The sequence below is a fragment of the Oncorhynchus clarkii genome, chromosome 13 (genome assembly GCF_045791955.1).
Source record: "Oncorhynchus clarkii lewisi isolate Uvic-CL-2024 chromosome 13, UVic_Ocla_1.0, whole genome shotgun sequence".
Classification (NCBI taxonomy): domain Eukaryota; kingdom Metazoa; phylum Chordata; class Actinopteri; order Salmoniformes; family Salmonidae; genus Oncorhynchus; species Oncorhynchus clarkii.
Genome location: NC_092159.1, coordinates 1629959 through 1654968, shown reverse-complemented (window position 1 = coordinate 1654968; position 25010 = coordinate 1629959). Strand labels below are relative to the sequence as shown.

Below are 25010 nucleotides of genomic sequence, written 5' to 3'. Positions count from 1 at the left end.
GTAGTTTAGTTGGGTTGGTTTAGTTGGGTTAGTTGGGTTGGATTCGACCATGCTGGTCATTTATGAACATTTGAACATCTTGGCCATGTTCTGTTATAATCTCCACCCGGCACAGCCAGAAGAGGACTGGCCACCCCACATAGCCTGGTTCCTCTCTAGGTTTCTTCCTAGGTTTTGGCCTTTCTAGAGAGGTTTTCCTAGCCACCGTGCTTCTACACCTGCATTGCTTGCTGTTTGGGGTTTTAGGCTGGGTTTCTGTACAGCACTTTGAGATATCAGCTGATGTACGAAGGGCTAAATAAATACATTTGATTTGATTTGATTTGATTTAAGGTTAGGGTTCAGTTTAGTCACTCATTCTGAATGGTTAAGGTAAGGGTTCAGTTTAGTCTCTCATTCTGAATGGTTAAGGTAAGGGTTCAGTTTAGTCACTCATTCTGAATGGTTAAGGTAAGGGTTCAGTTTAGTCACTCATTCTGAATGGTTAAGGTAAGGGTTCAGTTTAGTCACTCATTCTGAATGGTTAAGGTAAGGGTTCAGTTTAGTCTCTCATTCTGAATGGTTAAGGTAAGGGTTCAGTTTAGTCACTCATTCTGAATGGTTAAGGTAAGGGTTCAGTTTAGTCACTCATTCTGAATGGTTAAGGTAAGGGTTCAGTTTAGTCACTCATTCTGAATGGTTAAGGTAAGGGTTCAGTTTAGTCACTCATTCTGAATGGTTAAGGTAAGGGTTCAGTTTAGTCACTCATTCTGAATGGTTAAGGTAAGGGTTCAGTTTAGTCACTCATTCTGAATGGTTAAGGTAAGGGTTCAGTTTAGTCTCTCATTCTGAATGGTTAAGGTAAGGGTTCAGTTTAGTCACTCATTCTGAATGGTTAAGGTAAGGGTTCAGTTTAGTCTCTCATTCTGAATGTAAGGGTTCAGTTTAGTCACTCATTCTGAATGGTTAAGGTAAGGGTTCAGTTTAGTCACTCATTCTGAATGGTTAAGGTAAGGGTTCAGTTTAGTCTCTCATTCTGAATGGTTAAGGTAAGGGTTCAGTTTAGTCACTCATTCTGAATGGTTAAGGTAAGGGTTCAGTTTAGTCACTCATTCTGAATGGTTAAGGTAAGGGTTCAGTTTAGTCACTCATTCTGAATGGTTAAGGGCTATATAAATACATTTGATTTGATTTGATTTTGATTTGATTTGATTAGTTAAGTGGGTTGGGTTAGTTTAGTGGGTTAGTTTAGTTGGGTTGGTTTAGTGGGTTAGTGTAGTGGGTTAGTTTAGTGGGTTGGGTTAGTTTAGTGGGTTAGTTTAGTTGGGTTGGTTTAGTGGGTTAGTGTAGTGGGTTAGTTTAGTTGGGTTGGTTTAGTGGGTTAGTTTAATGGTTAGTTTAGTTGGGTTGGTTTAGTTGGGTTAGTTTAGTTAAGTGGGTTAGTTTAGTAAGTTAGTTTAGTGGGTTAGTTTAGTGGGTTAGTTTAGTTGGGTTAGTTTAGTGGGTTAGTTTTGGTGGGTTAGTTTAGTGGGTTAGTTTAGTTGGGTTTGTTTAGTGGGTTAGTTTAGTTGGGTTGGTTTAGTTGGGTTGGTTTAGTGGGTTGGATTAGTTTAGTTGGTTAGTTTAGTGGGTTAGTTTAGTTGGGTTGGATTAGTTTAGTGGGTTAGTTTAGTGGGTTGGATTAGTTTAGTGGGTTGGTTTAGTGGGTTAGTTTAGTTGGGTTGGAGTCGTTTAGTGGTTTAGTTGGGTTAGTTTAGTTGGGTTAGTTTAGTGGGTTAGTTGGTTGGATTAGTTTAGTGGGTTGGCTTAGTGGGTTGGATTAGTTTTGTGGGTTAGTTTAGTGGGTTGGTTTTGTTGGGTTAGTATAGTGGGTTAGTTTAGTGGGTTGGATTAGTTTAGTGGGTTAGTTTTGTTGGGTTAGTATAGTGGGTTAGTTTAGTTGGGTTGGTTTAGTTGGGTTAGTTTAGTGGGTTAGTTTAGTTAGGTTGGATTAGTTTAGTGTCTTAGTTTAGTTGGGTTAGTTTAATGGGTTGGATTAGTTTAGTGGGTTAGTTTAGTGGGTTAGTTTAGTTGGGTTAGTTTAGTTGGGTTGGTTTAGTTGGGTTAGTTTAGTGGGTTGGTTTAGTGGGTTGGATTGGTTTAGTGGGTTGGATTAGTTTAGTGGGTTAGTTTAGTGGGTTGGTTTTGTTGGGTTAGTATAGTGGGTTAGTTTAGTTGGGTAGTTTAGTAGGTTAGTTTAGTTGGGTTAGTTTAGTTGGGTTAGTTTATTTGGGTTGGTTTAGTTGGGTTAGTTTAGTGGGTTGGTTTAGTGGATTGGATTAGTTTAGTGGGTTGGATTAGTTTAGTGGGTTAGTTAGTGGGTTAGTTTAGTGGGTTAGTTTAGTTGGGTTGGCTTAGTGGGTTAGTTTAGTGGGTTGGATTAGTTTAGTGGGTTAGTTTAGTTGGGTTAGTTTAGTTGGGTTAGTTTAGTGGGTTGGATTAGTTTAGTGGGTTAGTTTAGTTGGGTTAGTTTAGTGGGTTAGTTTAGTGGGTTGGATTAGTTTAGTGGGTTAGTTTAGTGGTCTGGTTTAGTTGGATTAGTTTAGTTGGGTTAGTTTAGTTGGGTTAGTTTAGTTGGGTTAGTTTAGTGGATTAGTTTAGTTGGGTTTGTTTAGTTGGGTTAGTTTAGTGGGTTGGTTTAGTGGGTTAGTTTAGTGGGTTAGTTTAGTTGGGTTAGTTTAGTGGGTTAGTTTACAGCCAGTTGGGTGTACAGTGTAGACTACTTCGAGTTGAGTGTACAGTGTACAGTGTAGACTACAGCCAGTTGAGCGTACAGTGTAGACTACAGCCAGTTGAGTGTACAGTGTAGACCACAGACAGTTGAGTGTACAGTGTAGACTACAGCCAGTTGACTGTACAGTGTAGACTACAGCCAGTTGAGTGTACAGTGTACAGCGTAGACTACAGCCAGTTGACTGTACAGTGTAGACTACAGCTAGTTGAGTGTACAGCGTAGACTACAGCCAGTTGACTGTACAGTGTAGACTACTGCCAGTTGAGTGTACAGTGTAGACTACAGCCAGTTGAGTGTACAGTATACAGTGTAGACTACAGACAGTTGAGTGTACAGTGTAGACTACAGCCAGTTGAGTGTACAGTGTAGACTACAGCCAGTTGAGTGTACAGTGTAGACCACAGACAGTTAAGTGTACAGTGTAGACTACAGCCAGTTGACTGTACAGTGTAGACTACAGCCAGTTGAGTGTACAGTGTAGACTACAGCCAGTTGACTGTACAGTGTAGACTACAGCTAGTTGAGTGTACAGTGTACAGTGTAGACTACAGCCAGTTGACTGTACAGTGTAGACTACAGCTAGTTGAGTGTACAGTGTAGACTACAGCCAGTTGAGTGTACAGTGTAGACCACAGACAGTTGAGTGTACAGTGTAGACTACAGCCAGTTGAGTGTACAGTGTAGACTACAGCCAGTTGAGTGTACAGTGTACAGTGTAGACTACAGCCAGTTGAGTGTACAGTGTGTGTGTTGATTTTAAGACTCCTTCCCTGTTCTTGCCTCCCCAGCTTAAGGAGAGAAAGACTGATGTGATAAGGATCCCTCCTCAACCCATATGACCCCTACATCCAAACCCCTACATCCTGAACTCCTGTACCCTAAACCCCTACACCCTCATCCCTACATCCTGAACCCCTATACCCTAAACCCCTATACCCCAAACCCCTACATCCTGAACTCCTGTACCCTAAACCCTACATCCTGAACCCCTATACCCCAAACCCCTATACCCCAAAACCCTACATCCTGAACCCCTATACCCCAAACCCCTACATCCTGAACCCCTATACCCCTATACCCTGTAACCTAAACCCCTATACCCTAAACCTGTAAACCCCTATACCCTAAGCCCCTACACCCTAAACCCCTACACCCTAAAACCCTACACCCTAAACCCCTATACCCTAAACCCCTACATCCTGTACCCTTATACCCTAAACCCCTTACACCCTAAACCCCTTACACCCTAAACCCCTACATTCTAAACCCCAACATCCCAAACCCCTAAATCCTAAACTCCTACACCCTAAACCCCTATACCTTAAACCCCTACACCCTAAACCCATTTATCCTAAACCCCTATACCCTAAACCCTAAACCCATTTACCCTAAACCCCTATCCCCTAAACCCTATACCCTATACCCTAAACCCATTTACCCTAAACCCCTATACCCTAAACCCCTATACCCTAAACCCCAATACCCTATACCCTAAACCCATTTACCCTAAACCCATTTACCCTAAACCCCTATACCCTATACCCTATTCCCTAACCCCAATACCCTAAACCCTATTCCCTAACCCCTATACCCTAAACCCTATTCCCTAACCCCTATACTCTATACCCTATTCCCTAACCACGATACCCTAAACCCTATTCCCTAAATCCTATACCCTAAACCATATTCCATAACCCCTATACTCTATTCCATATTCCCTAACCCCTATACCCTAAACCCTATTCCCTAACCACGATACCCTAAATCCTATTCCCTAAACCCTATACCCCAAACCCTATTCCGTAACCCCTATACTCTATTCCCTATTCCCTAACCCCCATACGCTATTCCCACACCCTACCCCACACCCTATTCCCACACCCTACCCCTGTCCTATCTCCTCATCCAGCACCCCAGCCTCTCTACCAGGGAGACACCAGTCTACAGCTTCAAGGTAACACCACAACCATACTTCAACCATAACACAACATACTGCAACCTAAACACAACCAAACTATAACCTTACTGCAACCTGAACACAAACATACTATAATGTTACTATAACCTAAACAACCAAACTATAACCTTACTACAACCTAACACAACCATACTATAATGTTACTATAACCTAACACAACCATACTATAATGTTACTATAACCATAACACAACCATACTATAATGTTACTATAACCTAACACAACCATACTATAATGTTACTATAACCTAACACAACCATACTATAATGTTACTATAACCTAACACAACCATACTATAATGTTACTATAACCTAACACAACCATACTATAATGTTACTATAACCTAACACAACCATACTACTATGTTACAGCAACCATAACACAACCATACTATAATGTTACTATAACCATAACACAACCATACTATAATGTTACTATAACCATAACACAACCATACTATAATGTTACTATAACCTAACACAACCATACTATAATGTTACTATAACCTAACACAACCATACTACAATGTTACTATAACCATAACACAACCATACTATAATGTTACTATAACCATAATACAACCATACTATAATGTTACTATAACCTAACACAACCATACTATAATGTTACTATAACCATAACACAACCATACTATAATGTTACTATAACCCAACACAACCATACTATAATGTTACTATAACCATAACACAACCATACTATAATGTTACTATAACCTAACACAACCATACTATAATGTTACTATAACCATAACACAACCATACTATAATGTTAATATAACCTAAACACAACCACTAACCTTACTGCAACCTAAACACAACCATACTATAATGTTACTATAACCTAAACACAACCATACTATAATGTTACTATAACCATAACACAACATACTGCAACCTGAACACAACCAAACTATAACCTTACTGCAACCATAACACAACCATACTATAATGTTACTGCAACCATAACACAACCATACTATAATGTTACTACAACCATAACACAACATACTGCAACCTGAACACAACCAAACTATAACCTTACTGCAACCATAACACAACCAAACTATAACCTTACTGCAACCATAACACAACCATACTATAATGTTACTGCAACCATAACACAACCATACTATAATGTTATTATAACCTAACACAACCATACTACAACCATAACACAACATACTGCAACCTGAACACAACCAAACTATAACCTTACTGCAACCATAACACAACCATACTATAATGTTACTATAACCTAACACAACCATACTGCAACCTGAACACAACCAAACTATAACCTTACTGCAACCATAACACAACCATACTATAATGTTACTGTAACCTAACACAACCATACTGCAACCTGAACACAACCAAATTATAATGTTACTATAACCTAACACAACCACTAACCTTACTGCAACCTAAACACAACCATACTATAACCATACTGCAACCTAAACACAACCATACTATAATGTTACTATAACCATAACACAACCATACTATAATGTTACTATAACCATAACACAACCATACTATAATGTTACTATAACCATAACACAACCATACTATAATGTTACTATAACCTAACACAACCATACTATAATGTTACTATAACCTAACACAACCATACTATAATGTTACTATAACCTAACACAACCATACTACAACCATAACACAACATACTGCAACCATAACGCAACCAAACTATAACCATACTGCAACCATAACACAACCATACTATAATGTTACTATATCCTAACACAACCTTACTACAATCATAACACAACATACTGCAACCTAAACACAACCAAACTATAACCTTACTGCAACCTAAACACAACCAAACTATAACCTTACTGCAACCATAACGCAACCAAACTATAACCATACTGCAACCATAACACAAACATACTATAATGTTACTGCAACCATAACACAACCAAACTATAACCATAACACAACATACTGCAACCTAAACACAACCATACTATAATGTTACTATAACCTAACACAACCATACTATAATGTTACTATAACCATAACACAACCATACTATAATGTTACTATAACCTAACACAACCATACTATAATGTTACTATAACCATAACACAACCATACTATAATGTTACTATAACCTAACACAACCATACTATAATGTTACTATAACCATAACACAACCATACTATAATGTTACTATAACATAACACAACCATACTATAATGTTACTATAACCTAACACAACCATACTATAATGTTACTATAACCTAAACACAACCATAACACAACATACTGCAACCTAAACACAACCAGACTATAATGTTACTATAACCTAACACAACCATACTATAATGTTACTATAACCTAACACAACCATACCACAATCATAACACAACATACTGCAACCTAAACACAACCATACTATAATGTTACTATAACCTAACACAACCATACTATAATGTTACTATAACCTAACACAACCATACCACAATCATAACACAACATACTGCAACCTAAACACAACCATACTACCACGTTACAGCAACCATAACACAACCATAAACACACACACACATACACTGTCCTTGTCTTAGTTCAGGGTGGTTAGGCTTCTAGTTTTTTCTTCCATAGTCTGTCTGTTTTACCTGATCACTGCCATAACTAACCTGACCCATTCTGTGTGTGTGTGTGTGTGTGTGTGTGTGTGTGTTTGTGTGTGAGCGTGTGTGTGTGTGTGTGTGTGTGTGTGTGTGTGTGTGTGTGTGTGTGTGTGTGTGTGTGTGTGTGTGTGTGTGTGAGCGTGTGTGTGTGTGTGTGTGTGTGTGTGTGTGTGTGTGTGTGTGTGTGTGTGTGTAGTTCTCCAGTGGGGGTACTAGCAGGTCCAGTCGTCATCATGTTCTATGGGTCGTCCTCTACCTCGGGGGCCTCCATGTCGCTGCCCTCCAAGAGCCGTCTCAAACGCCAGAGCAGAACTTTCACGCAGGTAGAATACAGACCCACACACCCACACCCACACACACACACACACACACACACACACACACACACACACACACACACACACACACACACACACACACACACACACACACACACACACACACACACACACACACTAACACCCGCCCGCCCCTATTTATTAAACTATCTCCTCCTCCTGGTAGGTTCTGTACCGGACTCTGAGTTACCGGGATCGTCCACCGGCCGACCACACCTCCCGAGACCGCCGCTCCGTCACCGAACCCCCCGACGACCGTCCCCGTGACGACCCCGCGGAACTCTCCACCCAGAGCTCCGCCCCCGGCGTCCTGAAGATCTTCGGAGACGAGATCTGCGAGGGCGCCAACTACAAGTCCGTCCTCGCCACGCCCCGGTCCAGCGCACAGGAACTGGTCAAAGAGGCGCTGGAACGCTATTCGCTGAACAAAGCCTCCGCCCACTCCTACGTCCTCTGCGACGTGATAGGTCAGCTGGAGGGGGGAGTAGGTGGAGGTCAGGAGGGAGGAGATGGGGAAGGAGTAGGACAGGGGGGAGGAGGAGGAGGAGGAGGAGGGTGGAGGACGGAGTGTCTGCGGGCGATGGGCGACAACGAGAAGCCGTTGTTGTTACAGGAACTATGGAAGCCCAGAGAGGGACATGCCAGGAGGTTTGAGCTGCGGAGGAGAGCGGAGGTAGAGGAGCTGAACGCTAAGGAGAAGGATACGGTCACTGCAGGTGAGTTTATGCAGGGTCATTATACACACACACACACACACACACACGCACGTAAGCACTGACACACACACACACACACACACACACACACACACACACACACACACACACACACACACACACATACGCTCACGCACCTCAATACTACAACAGTGGGAGATCAGATATCGTTTGGGTCAGGATTTTCCTCAGATACCAACACTACCACTCTACATTAGTAGTAGTGATACCAACACTACCACTCTACATTAGTAGTCTGAAAATGTAGAACCAGGAACAGATATAGCCCTTGGTTCACTCCAGACCTGACTGCCCTCGACCAACACAAAAACATCCTGTGGCGTTCTGCATTAGCATCGAATAGCCCCCGTGATATTTTACTTTTCAGGGAAGTTAGGAACCAATATACACAAGCAGTTAGGAAAGCAAAGGCTAGCTTTTTCAAACAGAAATTTGCATTCTGTAGCACAAACTGAAAAAAGTTCTGGGACACTGTAAAGTCCACGGAGAATAAGAGCACCTCCTCATGGGACACTGTAAAGTCCACGGAGAATAAGAGCACCTCCTCCCAGCTGCCCACTGCACTGAGGCTCGGAAACACTGTCACCACCGATAAATCCACCATAATTGAGAATTTCCATTTTTCTGTTGCTGGCCATGCTTTCCACCTGGCTACCCTGACCCCGACCCCGACCCCTACTCCGGTCAACTGCCCTGCACCCCCCACAGCAACTCGCCCACACCTCCCTCACTTCTCCTTCACCCATATCCAGTCAGCTGATCTTCTGAAAGAGCTGCAAAATCTGACCCCTTCAAATCAGCTGGGCTAGACAATCTGGACCCTCTCTTTCTAACCCCTTATTACTAGCCTGTTCAACCTCTCTTTCGTATCGTCTGAGATCCCCAAAGATTGGAAAGCTGCCACGGTCATCCCCCTCTTCAAAGGGGGAGACACTCTAGACCCAAACTGCTACAGACCTATATCTATTCTACCCTGCCTTTCTAAGGTCTTCGAAAGCCAAGTTAACAATTGCTTGCTCTTAAATGCAAGTAAAACTAAATGCATGCTCTTCAACCCACCACTGCGACCTGTATCCTCTCGTTGGCTGGCCCTCGCTTCATACTTGTTGCCAAACCCACTGGCTCCAGGTCATCTATAAGTCTCTGCTAGGCAAAACCCAGCCTTATCTCAGCTCACTGGTCACCATAGCAACACCCACCATGTGCTCTAGCAGGTATGCACTCCAGCATGCGCTCCAGCAGGTATATCTCACTGGTCATCCCCAAAGCCAATTCTTCCTTTGGCCGCCGTTCCTTCCAGTTCTCTGCTGCCAATGATTGGAACGAACTGCAAAAATCGCTGAAGTTGGAGACTCACATCTCCCTCACTAGCTTTAAGCACCAGCTGTCAGAGCAGCTCACAGATCACTGCACCTGTACACAGCCCATCTGTAAACAGCCCATCTATCTACCTCATCCCCATACTGTATTTATTTATCTTGCTCCTTTTCACCCCAGTATCTCTACTTGCACATTCAACTTCTGCACATCTATCACTCCAGTGTTTATTTCCTAAATTGTAATTACCTCGCCACTATGGCCTATTTATTGCCTTTAACTCCCTTATCTCACCTCATTTGCACACACTATATATAGACTTTTTTTCCTATTGTGTTTTTGACTGTACGTTTGTTTACTCCATGTGTAACTGTGTCGTTGTATGTGTCGCACTGGTTTGCTTTATCTTGGCCAGGTCACAGTTGTAAATGAGAACTTGTTCTCAACTGGCCTCCCTGGTTAAACTATCATTATGACATCATGGCCACCTGGTTAAACTATCATTATGACATCATGGCCTACCTGGTTAAACTATCATTATGACATCATGGCCACCTGGTTAAACTATCATTATGACATCATGGCCACCTGGTTAAACTATCATTATGACATCATGGCCACCTGGTTAAACTATCATTATGACATCATGGCCAGCTGGTTAAACTATCATTATGACATCATGGCCAGCTGGTTAAATAAAGGTTAAATAATAAATAAATAGTGATCTGGCCTCGCTCAGAAGTGTGTGTGTACAGGTGTGTGTAGATATGTGTGTGTGTGTGTACAGGTGTGTGTGTAGATAGAGAGAGTGTGTGTAACTGGTATTGACTGCCCCCCCCCCCCCCCCCCCCCCCCCGCTCAACATGTCAAACTCAGCAGTAAACCACAGCTCGTTAACTCCTTCTGTGTGGCCTGTCAGGACAGTAGAACAGCTGGTTAACTCCTTCTGTGTGGCCTGTCAGGACAGTAGAACAGCTGGTTAACTCCTTCTGTGTGGCCTGTCAGGACAGTAGAACAGCTGGTTAACTCCTTCTGTGTGGCCTGTCAGGACAGTAGAACAGCTGGTTAACTCCTTCTGTGTGGCCTGTCAGGACAGTAGAACAGCTCGTTAACTCCTTCTGTGTGGCCTGTCAGGACAGTAGAACAGCTCGTTAACGCGTGCTGTGTGGCCTGTCAGGACAGTAGAACAGCTGGTTAACGCGTGCTGTGTGGCCTGTCAGGACAGTAGAACAGCTCGTTAACTCCTTCTGTGTGGCCTGTCAGGACAGTAGAACAGCTCGTTAACTTGTGCTGTGTGGCCTGTCAGGACAGTAGAACAGCTCGTTAACGCGTGCTGTGTGGCCTGTCAGGACAGTAGAACAGCTCGTTAACGCGTGCTGTGTGGCCTGTCAGGACAGTAGAACAGCTCGTTAACTCCTTCTGTGTGGCCTGTCAGGACAGTAGAACAGCTGGTTAACTCCTTCTGTGTGGCCTGTCAGGACAGTAGAACAGCTCGTTAACTCCTTCTGTGTGGCCTGTCAGGACAGTAGAACAGCTCGTTAACTACTGCTGTGTGGCCTGTCAGGACAGTAGAACAGCTCGTTAACTCCTTCTGTGTGGCCTGTCAGGACAGTAGAACAGCTCGTTAACTTGTGCTGTGTGGCCTGTCAGGACAGTAGAACAGCTCGTTAACTCCTTCTGTGTGGCCTGTCAGGACAGTAGAACAGCTCGTTAACTCCTTCTATGTGGCCTGTCAGGACAGTAGAACAGCTCGTTATCTCCTTCTGTGTGGCCTGTCAGGACAGTAGAACAGCTCGTTAACTTGTGCTGTGTGGCCTGTCAGGACAGTAGAACAGCTCGTTAACTCCTTCTGTGTGGCCTGTCAGGACAGTAGAACAGCTCGTTAACTACTTCTGTGTGGCCTGTCAGGACAGTAGAACAGCTCGTTAACTTGTGCTGTGTGGCCTGTCAGGACAGTATAACAGCTGGTTAACTCCTTCTGTGTGGCCTGTCAGGACAGTAGAACAGCTCGTTAACTCCTTCTGTGTGGCCTGTCAGGACAGTAGAACAGCTTGTTAACTTGTGCTGTGTGGCCTGTCAGGACAGTAGAACAGCTGGTTAACTCCTTCTGTGTGGCCTGTCAGGACAGTAGAACAGCTCGTTAACTTGTGCTGTGTGGCCTGTCAGGACAGTAGAACAGCTCGTTAACTCCTTCTGTGTGGCCTGTCAGGACAGTAGAACAGCTCGTTAACTCCTTCTGTGTGGCCTGTCAGGACAGTAGAACAGCTCGTTAACTCCTTCTGTGTGGCCTGTCAGGACAGTAGAACAGCTCGTTAACTCCTTCTGTCTGGCCTGTCAGGACAGTAGAACAGCTGGTTAACTCCTTCTGTCTGGCCTGTCAGGACAGTAGAACAGCTCGTTAATTAACTCCTTCTGTCTGGCCTGTCAGGACAGTAGAACAGCTCGTTAACTCCTTCTGTCTGGCCTGTCAGGACAGTAGAACAGCTCGTTAACTCCTTCTGTCTGGCCTGTCAGGACAGTAGAACAGCTCGTTAACTCCTTCTGTCTGGCCTGTCAGGACAGTAGAACAGCTCGTTAATTAACTCCTTCTGTCTGGCCTGTCAGGACAGTAGAACAGCTCGTTAACTCCTTCTGTCTGGCCTGTCAGGACAGTAGAACAGCTCGTTAACTCCTACTGGATCATCACTGGAGGCTCCGGGCCATGGATCATCACTGGAGGCTTTGGGCCATGGATCATCACTGGAGGCTTTGGGCCATGGATCATCACTGGAGGCTTCGTGTCATGGATCATCACTGGAGACTCCGTGCCATGGATCACCACTGGAGGCTCCGGGCCATGGATCATCACTGGAGGCTCCGGGCCATGGATCATCACTGGAGGCTTCGGGCCATGGATCATTACTTGGAGGCTCCGGGCCATGGATCATCACTGGAGACTCCGGGCCATGGATCATCACTGGAGGCTCCGGGCCATGGATCATCACTGGAGGCTTCGGGCCATGGATCATCACTGGAGGCTTCAGGCCATGGATCATCACTGGAGGCCGGGTGCGTAGAGTTGGGACAGGACGCACCGGGCTGGGGAGACGCACTGGAGGCCTGGTGCGTGGAGCTGGCACAGGATATACTGGGCCGTGGAGACGCACCCGAGATCTGGAGCGCAGAGCTGGCACAACCCGCCCTGGCTGGATGCTCACCCTAGCCCGGCAACTGCGGGGCACTGGCACAGGACACACTGGGCTGTGAAGGCGCACCAGAGACACAGTGCGCAGAACCGGCGCAGGATATCCTGGGCCGAAGAGACGCACCGGAGACCAGGAGCGCTGAGCCGGCACAATCCGTCCTGACTGAATGCCCACTCTAGCACGGCATATGCGGGGAGCTGGCACAGAACGTACCGGGCTGTGGATGCGTACCGGAGACAAAGTACGTGTAACCGCAAGCATGGTGCCTGAAGGCTCCTTAAAGCAAGTAAAAGGGGAGTTGGCTCTGGTCTGAAACCTGGCTCCGCCAACCACCCCGTGGGTCCCTCCCCAAAATAAATTGGGCCTGCCTCTCGTGCTTCCTTCGTAGTCGCGAACCCCGGTGTCGTCATTGCTCCTCCCTCGCTGCCTCCGTCTGCTCCCATGGAAGGCGATCCCTTCCGGCCTGGATCTCCTCCCACGTCCAGGATCCCTTACCATCCAGGATATCCTCCCACGTCCAGGATCCCTTACCGTCCAGGATATCCTCCCACGTCCAGGATCCCTTACCGTCCAGGATATCCTCCCACGTCCAGGATCCCTTACCGTCCAGGATCTCCTCCCACGTCCAGGATCCCTTACCGTCCAGGATATCCTCCCATGTCCAGGATCCCTTACCATCCAGGATATCCTCCCACGTCCAGGATCCCTTACCGTCCAGGATATCCTCCCACGTCCAGGATGTCTGCTCTTCCTGGCCACGTTGCTTGGTCCGTTAGTGTTGGGATCTTCTGTTACGTTCGTTTAAAGATGGAAGATCAGACCAAGGTGCGGCGTGCTACATTTTTCTTACGTACAAAACCGAACGTAAAGTACTGCAGGGCTAGACAGCAACTAAACAAGATCCCACAATCTAAGGTGGGAAAAAAAGGGCTGCCTAAGTATGATCCCCAATCAGAGACAACGATAGACAGCTGTCCTGTGATCGGGAACCATACCCGGCCAACAAGGAAATAGAAAAAAACTAGAATGCCCACCCAAATCACACCCCGACCTAACCAAATAGAGAAATAAAAAAGGCTCTCTAAGGTCAGGGCGTGACACCATCCAACTACCTCCAGCTCACAGATCACTGCACCTGTACGTAGCTCATCTGTAAATAGCCCATCCAATCTACCTCATCCCCATATTGTTATTTATTTATTTACTCCTTTGCTCCTTTGCGCCCCAGGATCTCTACTTGCACCCCAGTATCTCTACTGGCACCCCAGTATCTCTACTTGCACCCCAGTATCTCTACTTGCACCCCAGTATCTCTACTTGCACTCCAGTATCTCTACTGGCACCCCAGTATCTCTACTTACACTCCAGTATCTCTACTTGCACCCCAGTATCTCTACTTGCACTCCAGTATCTCTACTGGCACCCCAGTATCTCTACTTGCACCCCAGTATCTCTACTTGCACCCCAGTATCTCTACTTGCGCCCCAGTATCTCTACTTGCACTCCAGTATCTCTACTGGCACCCCAGTATCTCTACTGGCACCCCAGTATCTCTACTTGCACTCCAGTATCTCTACTGGCACCCCAGTATCTCTACTTGCACTCCAATATCTCTACTGGCACCCCAATATCTCTACTTGCACCCCAGTATCTCTACTTGTACCCCAGTATCTCTACTGGCACCCCAGTATCTCTACTTGCACCCCAGTATCTCTACTTGCACATTCATCTTCTGCACATCTATCACTCAAGTGTTTAATTGTAATTACTTCGCCGCTACTGCCTATTTATTGTCTTACCTCTCTGATCTTACCTAATTTGCACACTCTGTATATATACTTTTCAATTGTGTTATTGACTGTACATTTGTTTATTCCATGTGTAACTCTGTGTTGTTGTTTTTGTCGCACTGCTTTGCTTTATCTTGTCCACGTAGCTCATCTGTAAATAGCCCATCCAATCTACCTCATCCCCATATTGTTATTTATTTATTTACTCCTTTGCTCCTTTGCACCCCAGGATCTCTACTTGCACCCCAGTATCTCTACTGGCACCCCAGTATCTCTACTTGCACCCCAGTATCTCTACTTGCACCCCAGTATCTCTACTTGCACTCCAGTATCTCTACTGGCACCCCAGTATCTCTACTTACACTCCAGTATCTCTACTTGCACCCCAGTATCTCTACTTGCACTCCAGTATCTCTACTGGCACCCCAGTATCTCTACTTGCACCCCAGTATCTCTACTTGCACCCCAGTATCTCTACTTGCGCCCCAGTATCTCTACTTGCACTCCAGTATCTCTACTGGCACCCCAGTATCTCTACTGGCACCCCAGTATCTCTACTGGCACCCCAGTATCTCTACTTGCACTCCAGTATCTCTACTGGCACCCCAATATCTCTACTTGCACCCCAGTATCTCTACTTGCACCCCAATATCTCTACTTGCACCCCAGTATCTCTACTTGCACATTCATCTTCTGCACATCTATCACTCCAGTGTTTAATTGTAATTACTTTGCCGCTACTGCCTATTTATTGTCTTACCTCTCTGATCTTACCTAATTTGCACACTCTGTATATAGACTTTTCAATTGTGTTATTGACTGTTCACTTGTTTATTCCATGTGTAACTCTGTGTTGTTGTCTGTTCACACTGCTTTGCTTTATCCTGTCCAGGTCGCAGTTGTAAATGAGAACTTGTTCTCAACTAGCCTACCTGGTTAAATAAAGGTGAAATATATATATATATTTTTTTTTAAACAAATCGTATCTAGGCAACAACAAGGTCTGAGGAGGATGTCTCTGACAGTCTATAGTGTTGGAAATCTCAGACCTTGGAGCACCGTTCCTAGGCAACAAATAAGGTCTGGGGGAAGATGTCTCTGACATTTCCAAATGTAAGGAAAATTGCTCCGGGGAAGGTTCTCTTCAAACAGACAAGTCTCACAACAAATCACACATCTTTGTAGGCGGGGCTTAAAATGCTGGTGGGAATTGTGCTCATGTTTAACTATGGCAACAAGCTGATAGGGCAGTGACATTACTGGTGACTTGCTTCGCGTTTCCTACTCTTCCTTTCTGTCCCAACTGATGCGCAACTTGTACAGAATTGTTAAACTGGAGCATTGGTACACTGCCGGAAGCAACCCGTCTGTCTAGAGAGACTAGTGACCCGTCTGTCTGGAGAGACTAGTGACCCGTCTGTCTGGAGAGACTAGTGACCAGTCTGTCTGGAGAGACTAGTGACCCGTCTGTCTGGAGAGACTAGTGACCAGTCTGTCTGGAGAGACTAGTGACCCATCTGTCTAGAGAGACTAGTGACCCGTCTGTCTAGAGAGACTAGTGACCCGTCTGTCTGGAGAGACTAGTGACCCGTCTGTCTGGAGAGACTAGTGACCCATCTGTCTGGAGAGACTAGTGACCCGTCTGACTAGAGAGACTAGTGACCCGTCTGTCTGGAGAGACTAGTGACCCATCTGTCTGGAGAGACTAGTGACCCATCTGTCTGGAGAGACTAGTGACCCATCTGTCTGGAGAGACTAGTGACCCGTCTGTCTGGGGAGACTATTGACCCGTCTGTCTGGAGAGACTAGTGACCCGTCTTTCTAGAGAGACTAGTGACCCGTCTGTCTAGAGAGACTAGTGACCCATCTGTCTGGAGAGACTGGAGAGACTAGTAACCCGTCTGTCTAGAGAGACTAGTGACCCGTCTTTCTAGAGAGACTAGTAACCCGTCTGTCTAGAGAGACTAGTGACCCGTCTGTCTAGAGAGACTAGTGACCCGTCTGTCTGGAGAGACTAGTGACCAGTCTGTCTGGAGAGACTAGTGACCAGTCTGTCTGGAGAGACTAGTGACCCATCTGTCTAGAGAGACTAGTGACCCGTCTGTCTGGAGAGACTAGTGACCCGTCTGTCTGGAGAGACTAGTGACCCATCTGTCTGGAGAGACTAGTGACCCGTCTGACTAGAGAGACTAGTGACCCGTCTGTCTGGAGAGACTAGTGACCCATCTGTCTGGAGAGACTAGTGACCCATCTGTCTGGAGAGACTAGTGACCCATCTGTCTGGAGAGACTAGTGACCCGTCTGTCTGGGGAGACTATTGACCCGTCTGTCTGGAGAGACTAGTGACCCGTCTTTCTAGAGAGACTAGTGACCCGTCTGTCTAGAGAGACTAGTGACCCATCTGTCTGGAGAGACTGGAGAGACTAGTAACCCGTCTGTCTAGAGAGACTAGTGACCCGTCTTTCTAGAGAGACTAGTAACCCGTCTGTCTAGAGAGACTAGTGACCCGTCTGTCTAGAGAGACTAGTGACCCATCTGTCTGGAGAGACTAGTGACCCGTCTGTCTGGAGAGACTAGTGACCAGTCTGACTGGAGAGACTAGTGACCCATCTGTCTGGAGAGACTAGTGACCCGTCTGACTAGAGAGACTAGTGACCCATCTGTCTGGAGAGACTAGTGACCCGTCTGTCTGGGGAGACTATTCACCCATCTGTCTGGAGAGACTGGTGACCCATCTGTCTGGAGAGACTAGTGAACCATCTGACTGGAGAGACTGGAGAGACTAGTGACCCATCTGTCTGGAGAGACTAGTGACCAGTCTGTCTGGAGAGACTAGTGACCCGTCTGTCTAGAGAGACTAGTGACCCATCTATCTGGAGAGACTAGTGACCCGTCTGTCTGGAGAGACTGGAGAGACTAGTGACCCGTCTGTCTGGAGAGACTGGAGAGACTAGTGACCAGTCTGTCTGGAGAGACTAGTGACCCATCTGTCTGGAGAGACAGGAGAGACTAGTGACCCGTCTGTCTAGAGAGACTGGAGAGACTAGTGACCCGTTTGTCTGGAGAGACTAGTGACCCATCTGTCTGGAGAGACTAGTGACCCGTCTGTCTAGAGAGACTAGTGACCCGTCTCTCTGGAGAGAGTAGTGACCCGTCTGTCTAGTAAGTCTAGGATACATCCGTGTTAGAGGATTGACTTGTGCAATGTGGCAGCGTACGTTTGATCAGTAACTTTTACATGGATTTAATACACAGATAGATTCCACTTGCAACCTTCCCGAACACACAGCAGTAACAGTTCAGTCATCATAGCACTAACACACTCCTCCACGCCCATCCTATCCCTCCTCTCTCTATGTTACAGTGTTCATGGAAATACTGTATACTGACTCGGCTCTGGGTGCTGGCTAGCAGGGTGTGTCTATACCAGTGATGTAGTCAAGTCACTAAACTTCCAGTCCAAGTCCAGTCCCAAATCTCTAACATTTGAGTCCAAGTCCGAGAGAAAGCTAAGTATGGATAGAAAGCTAAGTAGGGCTAGAAAGCTAAGTAGGGCTAGAAAGCTATGTAGGGCCAGAAAGAAAGCTAAGTAGGGCTATAAAGCAAGTAGGGCTAGAAAGCTAAGTAGGACCAAAAAGCTTAGTAGGGCTGGAAAGCTAAGTAGGGCTGGAAAGCTAATAAGTAGGACCGGAAAGCTTAGTAGGGCTGGAAAGCTAAGTAGGGCTGAAAAGCTAAGTAGGGCTGGAAAGCTAACTAGGGCTAGAAAAGTATGCAGGGCTGGAAAGCTAAGTAGGACTAGAAAGCTAAGTAGGAACAGAAAGCTAAGTAGGGATGGAAAGCTAAGTAGGGCTGGAAAGCCAAGTAGGGCTAGAAAGCTAAGCAGGGCTAGAAAAGTAAGCATGGCTGGAAAGCTAAGTAGGACCGGAAAGCTTAGTAGCTAAGTAGGGCTGGAAAGCTAAGTAGGACCGGAAAGCTTAGTAGGGCTGGAAAGCTAAGTAGGGCTGGAAAGCTAAGCAGGGCTAGAAAAGTCAGCAGGGCTGGAAAGCTAAGTAGGACTAGAAAGCTAAGTAGGAACAGAAAGCTAAGTAGGGATGAAAAGCTAAGCAGGGCTGGAAAGCTAAGTAGGGCTAGAAAGCTAAGTAGAACCGGAAAGCTTAGTAGGGCTGGAAAGCTAAGTAGGGGTAGAAAGCTATGTCTAGAAAGCTAAGTATGGCTAGAAAGCTAAGTACGGCTAGAAAGCTAAGTATGGCTAGAAAGCTAAGTACGGCTAGAAAGCTAAGTATGGCTAGAAAGCTAAGTACGCTAGAAAGCTACGTAAAGGCTAGAAAGCTAAGTATGGCTAGAAAGCTAAGTAGGGGTAGAAAGCTAAGTATGGCCGGAAAGCTAAGTATGGCCGGAAAGCTAAGTAGGGCCGGAAAGCTAAGTAGAGCCAGAAAGCTAAGTAGGGCCGGAAAGCTAAGTGGGGCCAGAAAGCTAAGTAGGGCCAGAAAGCTAAGTAGGGCCAGAAAGCTAAGTAGTGCCAGAAAGCTAAGTAGTGCCAGAAAGCTAAGTAGTGCCTTAAAGCTAAGTAGGGCCAGAAAGCTAAGTACAGCTAGACTGCTTATATTATAGCTATCTAATGCAAGGAAGAGAGACTTTCTGACAACAAAGTCAGCAATCGTCGAGGTCCAGTCACGGAAATCGTGATTTGAGTCTGAGTCAAATCAGTCCTGGATTCAGGTACTACAACACTGCTGTACATAATCTGTGTGTGTGTGTGTGTCTCACAGCGCTGAGTTAACGGATAAGGTGCTCACCAAACTATGTTGCCAAACCTTACTACTTAACGAGGGAATGCACTAAGCTTATCGTGTTCACACACACACACACGCACACCAGCACCACAGACCCTTAGTGTGTTTTTCTAACGAACCAAACCCGTGTTCTCCTTAGCGTGTTCTTAGCATGTGCATGCCAGACTGTACCATGTATGTGTAGTGTCTGGGGGGTGTTTCTGAGACACCCCTCTCTGCCCTGTCCTTCCGTAGGACCCAAAACACCCCCCTTCCTCGCAGCCCTAATGGTCCGGTCTGGTCTAGGTAGAATCATCTCCTCCCCTCTGCGTTCCGGCCGGGTGGTACAGCCCAACACCCCTGGCTCTAAAGGTGGGCGTGGCCGGGTGGTACAGCCCAACACCCCTGGCTCTAAAGGTGGGCGTGGCCACAGGTAGGGTGTCTGTCACCTGTCACCTGGCTGTCTGTCTGTCATCACCCACGGAGACCATCTGGAACGGCTCGAGAACCCCCCCGTCACCCTCCCCATCCGCCTCCCCGTCACCTAAACCCTGTCAACCCATCCACATCATCACTACATTCTACAGCTCAGGACCACATTCTACAGGACCACATTCTACAGCTCAGTGTATATAGGACATCCATCTACAGTGGCCATCTGACATAGATTCTGTCTCCGTGTTATGTGGTTGCTGTGGGTCTTGTCTCCGCGTTATGTGGTTGCTATGAGTCTTGTCTCTGTGTTATGTGGTTGCTGTGGGTCTGGTCTCTGTGTTATGTGGTTGTTGTGGGTCTCTGTGTTATGTGGTTGCTATGGGTCTTGTCTCTGTGTTATGTGGTTGCTATGGGTGTTGTCTCTGTATTATGTGGTTGCTATGGGTCTTGTCTCTGTGTTATGTGGTTGCTGTGGGTCTCTGTGTTATGTGGTTGCTGTGATTCTTGTCTCTGTGTTATGTGGTTGCTATGGGTCTTGTCTCTGTCTTATGTGGTTGCTGTGGGTCTTGTCTCTGTGTTATGTGGTTGCTGTGGGTCTGGTCTCTGTGTTATGTGGTTGCTATGGGTCTTGTCTCTGTGTTATGTAGTTGCTGTGGGTCTGGTCTCTGTGTTATGTGGTTGCTATGAGTCTTGTCTCTGTGTTATGTGGTTGCTGTGGGTCTTGTCTCTGTGTTATGTGGTTGCTATGGGTCTTGTCTCTGTGTTATGTGGTTGCTGTGGTTCTTGTCTCCGTGTTATGTGGTTGCTATGGGTCTTGTCTCTGTGTTATGTGGTTGCTGTGGGTCTTGTCTCTGTGTTATGTGGTTGCTATGAGTCTTGTCTCTGTGTTATGTGGTTGCTGTGGGTCTTGTCTCTGTGTTATGTGGTTGCTGTGGGTCACGTCTCTGTGTTATGTGGTTGCTGTGGGTCTGGTCTCTGTGTTATGTGGTTGTTGTGGGTCTCTGTGTTATGTGGTTATAATGGGTCTGGTCTCTGTGTTATGTGGTTGCTGTGGGTCTTGTCTCTGTGTTATGTGGTTGCTGTGGGTCTTGTCTCTGTGTTATGTGGTTGCTGTGGGTCTTGTTTCTGTGTTATGTGGTTGCTATGGGTCTTGTCTCTGTGTTATGTGGTTGCTGTGGGTCACGTCTCTGTGTTATGTGGTTGCTGTGGGTCTTGTCTCTGTGTTATGTGGTTGCTGTGGGTCACGTCTCTGTGTTATGTGGTTGCTGTGGGTCTTGTCTCTGTGTTATGTGGTTGTTGTGGGTCTCTGTGTTATGTGGTTGCTATGGGTCTTGTCTCTGTGTTATGTGGTTGCTATGGGTCTTGTCTCTGTGTTATGTGGTTGTTGTGGGTCTTTGTGTTATGTGGTTGCTATGGGTCTTGTCTCTGTGTTATGTGGTTGCTGTGGGTCTCTGTGTTATGTGGTTGCTATGGGTCTTGTCTCTGTTTTATGTGGTTGCTGTGGGTCTTGTCTCTGTGTGGATGTTGACGCATGTCCATGTTCTCACTCACTTCGCTCAAATCGCATGATTCATCAGGGTTATCTGATTCTTCTAGTACGCTTGTTAAATCTGATTCAGCTGATTCCTCAGGTTTATCTGATTCTTCTAGTCTGTTTGTTACACCTGATTCACCTGATTTACCTGATTCAGCTTATTCCTGGTCTGTGTTTTGGTGAGCCACAGCTCTCCTACTCTACTCCTACTTTATGACACTAACCCTCTCCTCTTCTCTCTAGATATCAACGCCCAGGCTAGGAAGCTACAGAGGAACAGAACTAAAGGAACTCTGACACTACCTCGACCTGGGACCACCTTCTGCCGCTCCCTCAGTGAGACCAGTCTCAACCAGGTACACTACTATTAGAACTGCTTCTACTATTATATCTAATACTACTATTACTACTATTATAACTATTACTACTATTACTACTATTATATCTATTACTACTATTACTACTATTATAACTGTTACTGCTATTACTACTACTAGACCAGTCTCAACCAGGTACACTACTATTAGACCTGCCACTACTGTTATATCTGTTACTACTATTACTACTATTATAACTATTACTACTATTACTACTACTAGACCAGTCTCAACCAGGTACACTACTATTAGAACTGCTTCTACTATTATATCTATTACTACTATTACTACTATTATAACTATTACTACTATTACTACTATTATATCTATTACTACTATTACTACTATTATAACTATTACTACTATTACTACTACTAGACCAGTCTCAACCAGGTACACTACTATTAGACCTGCCACTACTATTATAACTATTACAACTATTACTACTATTATAACTATTACTACTATTAGACCTGCCACTACTATTACTACTATTATAACTATGACTACTATTAGACCTGCCACTACTATTATAACTATTACTACTATTATAACTATTACTACTATTATAACTATTACAACTATTACTAATACTAGACCAGTCTCAACCAGGTACACTACTATTAGACCTGCCACTACTATTACTACTATTATAACTATTACTACTATTACAACAATTACTAGTATTATAACTATTGCTACTATTATATCAATTACTACTATTATATCTATTATAACTATTACTACTATTACTACTATTATAACTATTACTACTATTACTACTATTACTACTATTATAACTATTACTACTATTACTACTATTATAACTATTACTACTATTATAACTATTACTACTACTACTACTATTACTACTACTACTACTATTACTACTATTACTACTATTACTACTATTATAACTATTACTACTATTATAACTATTACTACTACTACTACTATTACTACTACTACTACTATTACTACTATTACTACTATTACTACTATTATAACTATTACTACTATTACTACTATTATAACTATTACTACTATTACTACTATTACTACTATTATAACTATTACTACTATTACTACTATTATAACTATTACTACTATCACTACTATTATAACTATTACTACTATTACTGCTATTATAACTATTACTACTATTACTACTATTACTACTATTATAACTATTACTACTACTACTACTACTATTATAACTATTACTACTATTACTACTATTACTACTATTATAACTATTACTACTATTACTACTATTACTACTATTACTACTATTATAACTATTACTACTACTACTACTATTACTACTACTACTACTATTATATCTATTATAACTATTACTACTATTACTACTATTATAACTATTACTACTATTACTACTATTACTACTATTACTACTATTATAACTATTACTACTATTACTACTATTATAACTATTACTACTATTACTACTACTAGACCAGTCTCAACCAGGTACACTACTATTAGACCTGCCACTACTATTATAACTATTACTACTATTACTACTATTATAACTATTACTACTATTAGACCTGCCACTACTATTACTACTATTATAACTATTACTACTATTAGACCTGCCACTACTATTATAACTATTACTACTATTACTACTATTATAACTATTATTACTATTACTACTATTATAACTATTACTACTATTATAACTATTACTACTATTACAACTATTACTCGTATTATAACTATTACTACTATTATAACTATTACTACTATTACAACTATTACTCGTATTATAACTATTACTACTATTATAACTATTATAACTATTACTACTATTACTATTATTACTACTATTACTACTATTATAACTATTATTACTATTATATCTATTATAACTATTACTACTATTATAACTATTATAACTATTACTACTATTACTATTATTACTACTATTACTACTATTATAACTATTACTACTATTATATCTATTATAACTATTACTACTATTATAACTATTATAACTATTACTACTATTATATCTATTATAACTATTACTACTATTATAACTATTATAACTATTACTACTATTATATCTATTATAACTATTACTACTATTATAACTATTACTACTATTACTATTATTATATCTATTATAACTATTACTACTATTATATATTATAACTATTACTACTATTATATCTATTATAACTATTACTACTATTATAACTATTATAACTATTACTACTATTATATCTATTATAACTATTACTACTATTATATCTATTATAACTATTACTACTATTATATCTATAACTATTACTACTATTATAACTATTATAACTATTACTACTATTATAACTATTATAACTATTACTACTATTACTATTATTACTACTATTACTACTATTATAACTATTACTACTATTATATCTATTATAACTATTACTACTATTATAACTATTATAACTATTACTACTATTATATCTATTATAACTATTACTACTATTATAACTATTATAACTATTACTACTATTATATCTATTATAACTATTACTACTATTATATCTATTATAACTATTACTACTATTACTATTATTATATCTATTATAACTATTACTACTATTATATCTATTATAACTATTACTACTATTACTATTATTATATCTATTATAACTATTACTACTATTATATCTATTATAACTATTACTACTATTATATCTATTATAACTATTACTACTATTACTACTATTATATCTATTATAACTATTACTACTATTATATCTATTATAACTATTACTACTATTATATCTATTATAACTATTACTACTATTATAACTATTATAACTATTACTACTATTATATCTATTATAACTATTACTACTATTATAACTATTATAACTATTACTACTATTATATCTATTATAACTATTACTACTATTATATCTATTATAACTATTACTACTATTACTATTATTATATCTATTATAACTATTACTACTATTATATCTATTATAACTATTACTACTATTACTATTATTATATCTATTATAACTATTACTACTATTATATCTATTATAACTATTACTACTATTATATCTATTATAACTATTAC

At 42.8% G+C, this 25010-nt stretch overlaps 1 protein-coding gene across 1 annotated transcript in view; it reads left to right on the top strand.

Annotated features, from left to right (window-relative positions):
- The first annotated feature begins 4583 nt into the window (after window positions 1–4583).
- LOC139423706 (ras-associating and dilute domain-containing protein-like) overlaps window positions 4584–25010 on the top strand; it is a 98350-nt gene continuing 77923 nt past the window's right edge. Inside the window, exons 1-5 of the mRNA XM_071175316.1 lie at window positions 4584–4706; window positions 7610–7736; window positions 7918–8467; window positions 19808–19969; window positions 21765–21877. Of these exons, the coding sequence (XP_071031417.1) occupies window positions 7647–7736; window positions 7918–8467; window positions 19808–19969; window positions 21765–21877 (915 nt within the window). The 5' untranslated portion in view covers window positions 4584–4706; window positions 7610–7646. The remainder of the gene's footprint in view (window positions 4707–7609; window positions 7737–7917; window positions 8468–19807; window positions 19970–21764; window positions 21878–25010) is intronic.